The sequence below is a fragment of the Lepisosteus oculatus genome, chromosome 12, assembly GCF_040954835.1.
Source record: "Lepisosteus oculatus isolate fLepOcu1 chromosome 12, fLepOcu1.hap2, whole genome shotgun sequence".
NCBI classification, from domain to species: domain Eukaryota; kingdom Metazoa; phylum Chordata; class Actinopteri; order Semionotiformes; family Lepisosteidae; genus Lepisosteus; species Lepisosteus oculatus.
This window is the reverse complement of record NC_090707.1, coordinates 6,653,939-6,661,660: the sequence shown is the minus strand read 5'-3', so window position 1 is coordinate 6,661,660 and position 7,722 is coordinate 6,653,939. Positions and strand designations below refer to the sequence as shown.

Genomic DNA, 7,722 nt, shown 5'->3' with positions numbered 1-7,722 from the left:
TCATTCACCCAGTTACCAATCTATTCCACCTTCACTGTTAAGACTAAAGAAGACCAGGCATGGTCTCTGCAAATCGACGGGCACAGAAGTGCTGTTGATCCAAAGCCCAAGTCTCCACATCCACTGTGCTCCTTGTGCAGTATTTTGAAGCAGCAGCTAGAGGCAGATGGCTGGCATTAAACTGTCACCATAGCACTCACTGCGTCTGCTACACATTTCCTAAAGGTAATAATGACAATGTTAATGATAATGTAATAATGATAATAATAATAATGTATTATGATAATAATGATAGTTTCTTTATTAGCCCTATACAATTTCTTGCATTAGGAATTTGTCTTTTCACATACCCCAGCTTTTCTCCATGGAGACACAGACACACAGACAGGGAGAGAAGCTTGGGGTCAGAGCGCAGGGTCTGCCATTGTACAGCGCCCCTGGAGCAGTTAGGGTTAAGGGTCTTGCTCAGGGGCCCAACGGAGTAGGATTCCTCTGCCGGCCGCGGGATTTGAACTGGCAACCTTCCAGTCACAGGCGCAGATCCTGAGCCACAGAGCCACCGCTCGGTCTTGATAACACCACTGTCTAGAGTACAATACCCACAACACAACCACTCTAGCCTCTCCGTCCGCGTTCTCAAAGACGGTTTTCCCAACTCATACATCAGAAAGACTACAGAAACCAAAATTACCCTGCAGCTAGGATCACACCTTCCCCTTCTCTTAACGACAGACCACTTTTCTTCTAAATTCTCTCTATTCATTGGAGGTTTCATTTCACACCTCTCTACACCTATCCTGACTTCACACCTCTTTCTGTCCCCTGCTCCCGCCCCTCGCTCCTCCTCTCTCCCAGCCTGTGTTCTCCCGCTACCTTTGCTTTCTGCCCTGTCTTTCTCACACCTGAAGAAGGCTCCATGGCCGAAACGTTGTGTTCTCTTTCTTCTCTTTTCAGCCTGGAATAAACCTATTACGTGTTCCTCTGCAGCCTACGCATGCTGACGCAGCTACCCACCTGAACTACATACCCGCAATACGATCACGGTCCTCAACTCTATAAAGCTTGCTCCCATTTCAATGAACAGCAGAATTTCAATTACCAAAGGCAGTGAATGGACAGGGTGAAATACCCAGCAGTGAAATTAGCACACAGGAACATGAAAAGTATCCTGTGTGTAGCGTTGTATAAAGAAGGCACTTGACAAGCGGACTTCATTTTCATGTTTAATGCAGTTTTTATATAAAGAAAGCATTTATTTCAGACTCAACTCGGATAGACAGTTCTATTTCAGACAGTTCAAACCAGATTTGCAAGCTCCCTGCTCCTTCACTCAGACTGGTCCTTGTTCGATCTGGCTCAGTAACGATTGTCATCCGAATGTAATTAGCCAGGCCTGGCCTCACAGTTGCAGCTCTTAGGGTCTTTAGAGATATGGGCTCACTACACTTTTCACCCAACTGCGCCACCTACAGGAAGTCTGGAGAATTAATCCCCCTGCCTTTTGTAAAAGCGGAGGCGGCAGGGGGGCAGCGTTTCCGGGGCGACCGGGCTCACAGGGCCTGGAAGGCAGCCTTGTTCTTGAGGAGCCACTGCTCGAAGCTCAGGACCTGGGGGTACAGCCGGCGGGTCAGGGCCAGGTCGCGATCCGGCTTCATCAGGTAGAACCGGAACATGTTGGCCAACTCCGGAGCCCCAGGGAAACCCAGCTTCTCGAAGTCCTCCGGGGACCTCTGAGGGACAAGGGACAAGGGGACGGGGGACTTTCACAGGCACGTACTCATCCTTCCAGCAGAGCGAGTGCTCCTCTCTTCCCGAGAGGAGAAATTTCCTCTCTTCCCACATTTCGGTAACTAACAGGAGCAAGAGAAGGACCACCAGCTTCCATAACAGGACCGGCCCGGAGGCCGCAAGATCCCCGAACTCTGCGCAGGGCTCCTTGTTACTTATTTACATACCGGAGTGCGTTCAGGATGGACTATGAGGAGGAGTTGGGTGGATGCTGGTGCGAGCTCACCTAACCAAACCCCATGCAACCAGCTGTTATTTGTGACTGAACCGAACACTTCCGTTTGTTTGCTCTATCATGCAAAAATTCATCAGGCCGTAGGACTCCTCTCCTCACACAATTACCAACCAGCCTCCCGAACACTGGCCCCAGCACTTTTCCCTCCACCCTGCTTGCGAGCACAGCTTCACTCCGGCTCTTCCACAGCGTGACAGCTGGGCGGCCGGTGGGCTACCGAACCTCTCAAGGTCAAGAGCTCGACCCCCTGGCACGGTCCAGCCACCACCGCGGGGAGCAGGTCCACCTGCTCACCCCCGGGTGACAGCGACAGGACAGTTCCAGCATGGGAGACCTCCCGGGAAAAACTAAGGCCGCTGCTGGAAGAGGTGTTAGTGGGGCCAGCAGGGGGCGCTCACCCTGCGGCTCATGTGGGTCCTAATGCCCCAGTATAGCGACGGGGACACTATACTGTAAACAGGCGCCGTCCTTCGTATTAGACGTAAAACCGAGGTTCTGACTCTCTGTGGTCATTAAAAAAATCCCAGGGCGTTTCTCGAAAAGAGTAGGGGTGTAACCCCGGCGTCCTGGCCAAAATTTCCCATTGGCCTTTATCAATCATAGCCTCCTAATAATCCCCCTCTATGAATTGGCTACATTAATCTGCTCTCCTCCCCACTGAGAGCTGGTGTGTGGTGAGTGTACTGACGCACTATGGCTGCCGTCGCATCATCCAGGTGGATGCTGCACACTGGTGGTGGTGGAGGGGATCCCCATTACCTGTAAAGCGCTTTGAGTGGAGTGTCCAGAAAAGCGCTATATAAGTGTAAGCAATTATTATCATTATTATTATTATTATTATTATTATTCTCCAAGCGGTTTCCACCGATTCAGGGCTAGCACTTACAGCCTTCAGAAAACATAAGCCTTCAAATGAGAGAAAAATGACTTATATGAGTGCCACACGCCGCCCAGGTGGAACTGCACTGCAGTGGGGGTGAAGTGGGTCTCCTCCTGTGTGTAAAGTAGTTTGGGATCCTCTGAGATTGAAAGGACCATCTAAATGTAATTGACTGATTACTGTTTCATAGATGTCGTTTAAGATTAATAACACTCATTTAAGGCATCCGTATAGCACTACTTAACACTGAGGTGCAGGGAGTGCAAATTATTCAGGACAGAGTTATCACCTCTCCTGTTTCATTCTGTGCCCTGAGATCTTTAATGACCAAGTAGTTAGAACCTCAGTTTATCGTTTCCCACAGAAGTGTCCCCGGTCACAACAGTGCTGAAGTGATTTAGTAAGGGTAGTCCAGATGGAGGAGCGCCACCTACTGGATCACCACCGACATCTCACAGCAGCAGCCTGGCTTCCCTCAAGAGGTCTCCTAGTCTAGTACTGACCAGGCCCAGCCCTGCTTAGCTTCTGAGAGCCAGCAGGACCAGGGAATGAGGTGGTCACTTTGCCATCAGCTGCATGAACCACATGGCCTACTGTGTTTAAACTTTCTTTCATACAACACTCCTCGTACAAGAGGTCTCGGACCTTTTAACTCGTCAGAGTAAAAACAATATAAAAAAAACATACCTTGGCGTCAACAAAGGTCTTTCCCAGGCAGCGGGTCATGACCTCACAGTACTGCTGGACGGTCAGTCGCTCCGCGCTCAGACCAATGTCCTTCCCCACAAACTCCTCCCTGTTCATCAGGACACTGACCACCACAGGGCCCAGGTCTGCTACGGACATCCCATCCATGGGCACATCACCCATGGGGACCCCTGAGGAGAGAGGGGCTGGTCAGCTGAGAGTTCAGGAGAATACACAGGAGCTCTGGACAGGCTGGGGCAGCCAGAGAAAGACTCCATCAATCACGTGCATCAGAACGGTCAAGGTGGGTAAATATTTTAAGAGTTGAGAGTTACTGTAATGCCGATCTCCATACTGCCAGCAGCCACATTTACTTCTGCCTGTGTGCACATATAAAACTCTGTTCCCCTGGCAGCTGCTGCCTGGCTCCTCCCTCAGTAAAGCTGGGTTTGGACACCTCCCTCCTTACAGACAGACTTTCATTCTCCTCAGCCAGGAGAGTTACCTCAATAAAGCTCAGCACACGAATTGTGCCCGACGTACGGATCGGCCCAACTACTGAACTGAAATAGGGTACAGAGAGCTGAGGTCAGGGCGCCCGGGACAGTCCTTAGACCGTTGTGGGATGAAGACGACAGCCGGCCAGCTCAACACTCACCTATCACATAGGCACCAGAGTCGGTCGCCTTCGCGGGCTTGAAGAAGGAGGTGAAGTTCTCGAAGTAGAAGGGAAGGCGCACGCTGGTGGTCGGGACGCCAAGGGACCGGAAGTACTCCTCCACCTGATCACGGCACAACAGGAAGTGTCCCGCGGGGAAAACAAACACTGACGCACACGTACAGGGACAGCACAGAGGCGAAGGTTTCTCCAAGAGGGGACTCTTGCAGGCTGGGGGAGTGGCACCAGCAAAGATCATTTAGTCTGGTCACGCTTCTTAAATACGTAGAAGGAAATGGGGGAAGGACTGAAACCATATTTGTTGTCTTCAAGTAAGAGCCAGTGTCTCTGTAGGTTTTCAGTCCTAATGACCTCAGTGAGCTCATTAATGGATTAACAAACTCATTTAACAGTTTATTTTAGCTGTTGAGATGTTGGTGCTTTGAAGAGAAACTAGGACCCTCCATGATCTCCCAGTTTAACAAGGGTAAGATTTTACACTACGTGTCAGCATACAAAATTCACGGAGGAACGAGAGCTGAACCAAGGGAACCGTAATTATAACCTGTGCATGGCTGTTTGCTACACTGAGAGCTAAATTCCAAGCCTCCAGCCTTTCATAATTAAAAACAAAATCAAGAAACAGGATCTGATTCTAAAACAGGATCAAGTAACCTGGAGCACACTCTCCAGGAAAATGTCACCTCCACAGTTCTGGAGGGGGGAGTTTCAGACACGCCCCGCCCCGCCCCGCCCCCCTGTGCTCACCTCTCCTTTGCCGTCGAAGTGCAGCACCGTCAGCTTCCCCCCGGTCAGCCTGTGCACGTTCTCCAGCCCGCTGTACACCACATGCTGCAGGCCCAGCTTCTTCGCCAGGTCCGCCACCATCTTACCCTGCAGGCGCAAACACCAGCCCGTCTTCAATAGCACGACCCGCCTAGCATGTCTCTCTTAACCGTGCCTGCGTGCGTTGCCTTATGGGATAACATTGTCCCTTTTTCATTCGGAAAATGCTACGGGACGTTATGTCGGTCCCATAGACTCGAAGGAGGGAATGAGCCAGGCGGGACACTCCTTATTTGGATAGGTGGGCGGGGCCACAACAGAGGGCGGGGCCTGGCTCTACCAGCTAGAGAGAAAAAAAACCGCTCATACCCGGCTTTTCAGCTTGTCAGGGGAGAATCTGTCACTGCTGTCGGGCCTGTTCGTGCTTAAACAGAACAGGCTTGCAGTGGAAACAAAGGTCAGACCCACCACCCTCTGTAAAGAGCAGAATTGCATGTAGCAAGAAATGAGACATGAAGTTAGGGGTGTCAGGCTCAGCTTCTTTGGGGCCTCTTCTGGGTTTTAGTGCAACCTTGGTAATCAATTAATCAAAAGTTACACGCATACAGGAGACATTGTGCCTTAATTAAGCTGTTGATGCAATTTCTCACGCATGCCCCTGATCTGCATGCACTTATGCAATGTAATAGAAATGCCATATAATTATATTCCCACTTCCGGTCAGCTCTTCTATGTGCCTGCTCCCTCACCTGCACCACGTGAACCAGTGGACCGTGTGCCTGATCCCAAGGAGCTGTGCAGACAGACATGCCAGCCGGCTACACTGCCCGGCCAGCACGCACCAGTACTGCGCACCTCCTCGATCGCCAGCGAGACCAGGGGTGAAGAAAACTCAAGGAGACGGCTGGAAAACCATTCTGCCCTTCGTCGTGCACCGAGCCGAGACGGGCCGGGCCTGTCCGTACCTGCTTCACTTCCGTGCTCTTGTCAAAGTGCTCCCAGAAGTTGGTGACCAAGAAGGCGCCGTAAGAGCCGCGCAGGGCCGCCTCTACCTCCGCCGGGCAGCCGACGTCGGCCTTCACCAGCTGGGCTCCCAGGCGGCCCAGCTCCACCGCAGCCGGCTTCTTGGGATCCCGGGTCGCGGCCCGAACCTCGAACCCCGGGTGCTGGAGCAGAGCCCGCGCCACCGAGCCCCCCTGCGCGCCTGCGGGGAAAGACACGCACACGCGCGGCGCTGTCACGCACCCGGACTGCCACCGCGGGGACGAGCGCTCAGGCGCTCGGATAAACAGACAGACCTACAACCTTCAGGAGAGGGAGCGAACTGCAGACAAGCCTCTAGTCTCGTCCCGCCCCGCGCTGTCCCTTTCAAACTCCTGGGCACCGCGCACTCTGTTTTCATTGCAACACAAAACTCGAAGTCACAAGTGGGAGGACAGGCGGTGGGTACCGTGTGCCCGTTTAAGGTAGCAGTACGCTTGTTTTAAAATAGAGAGCGAAACTTACAAATACGGTTACAGGACGTTTTAGGGCTTCCAACATGAACTCTGCGAGTCTCCACAGAAAACTGCAGCTGAGCAAAAAAGCACACACAACCGCGCATACCAACTCGAGAAACAGTTGGGTTTTGCGATTTCCTTTGAGTCGCCTTTGATTTTTTTAAAGAAGATATATTTATATCTAAATATATATTTTTATCTTTGCCGTGCGGTTGTCCGACGGGTCTGGCTGGTCGCTTGAACTCTTCTAAGATCGGGGGGAAAACAACTGCTGTTACCCACCTGTTGCGCCGAAAACGACGATCACCTTCTTATCGGACATGCTTCGCAGGTGATGCCTTGGACAAGCTCTTGCGCAGACAGGTTCTGTAGAGTGACTCCGCGAATTCAGGAAGTCTCCCTGATGATAGTAGAGCAGGTTCCTGTCTCCGCCCCCTCCGCCTCCCAGTTTCCAAATCTTTCCTCCCGGCCTCCGCACTCTGCGGTTTCAGCTCTGTTTCATTAGCAGGTGGATACTTCATGGCCCAGCACTGTGGAAATTTGGCTTCGGCTCCTCTCATGAAAAGTGGAAAAGTACGTCAAACATTAATCACCCACAAAACACAACATAAAAGTCACATCAATCGCATACTGGTGCATAAAATGATAACAACAGTACATGACGGATACAGAGGATAAATTGGAAGGGGGGGCTGAAACCCGCAGGACGCACGCCCGACATCTGTACTTTTCATTCAAACAAGTTTAGGCTGTTCCGTGGGTTATTGTCAGGGTTATTGTTAGGACTGATTCTACTGCATTCTTTTGTCGAGTCGCCACAGAACTGAATGCACGGTGTTGTAACATCTGTTGACTCTGTGCGGGTCAGAACACGAGTCCAGAACCACCTGCCGGCCTGTCCTGTCCGTGGTGTCAAAGCAGCGTCCGAGTTCCGCCCTTCCTCCCCTCCGACCAGAACTGCGCACTCTTTGAGACCGGTTTCGGCGGAAGGTGAAGGATATCAGAGAAGTCACCTTCTCTAAGCTCCTTCAAATCCAGACTCAAAACCCTCTTCTTCAGAAAAGCTTTTACTGAACTGGTTCCATTCTTCACCCCTCTGCTTTTCTTAGTACCACCATCCATGTCTCCTCTGTATATTGTAATTGTGTTTTATCTTGTGTATTCTTCTTATTTATTGTTGTTGTCATCC

The 7,722-nt window shown here is 51.3% G+C and overlaps 1 protein-coding gene across 1 annotated transcript; it reads right to left on the bottom strand.

The window, feature by feature from the left end:
* Positions 1–1,210: 1,210 nt before the first annotated feature.
* On the bottom strand, positions 1,211–7,042 carry LOC102696463 (NmrA like redox sensor 1). The gene is made up of 6 exons (XM_069196681.1): positions 6,816–7,042; positions 6,000–6,238; positions 5,017–5,142; positions 4,249–4,372; positions 3,591–3,781; positions 1,211–1,730 (listed from the first exon to the last, which is right to left on the bottom strand). Exons 1-6 carry the CDS (start codon positions 6,853–6,855, stop codon positions 1,551–1,553), a joined length of 900 nt encoding a protein of 299 aa, XP_069052782.1. The 5' UTR covers positions 6,856–7,042; the 3' UTR covers positions 1,211–1,550.
* Between the last annotated feature and the right edge of the window lie 680 nt (positions 7,043–7,722).

Bases quoted from the DNA above. Each gene is read 5' to 3' on its own strand.
- LOC102696463 (XM_069196681.1), bottom strand. From the start codon at position 6,855: ATGTCCGATAAGAAGGTGATCGTCGTTTTCGGCGCAACAG. The intron at 4,373-5,016 runs GTGAGCACAGGG...TGCCGTGATCAG, and splicing joins ACTTCGACGGCAAAGGAGAG to GTGGAGGAGTACTTCCGGTC. The intron at 1,731-3,590 runs GTATGTTTTTTT...CTTGTCCCTCAG, and splicing joins AGACCTTTGTTGACGCCAAG to AGGTCCCCGGAGGACTTCGA.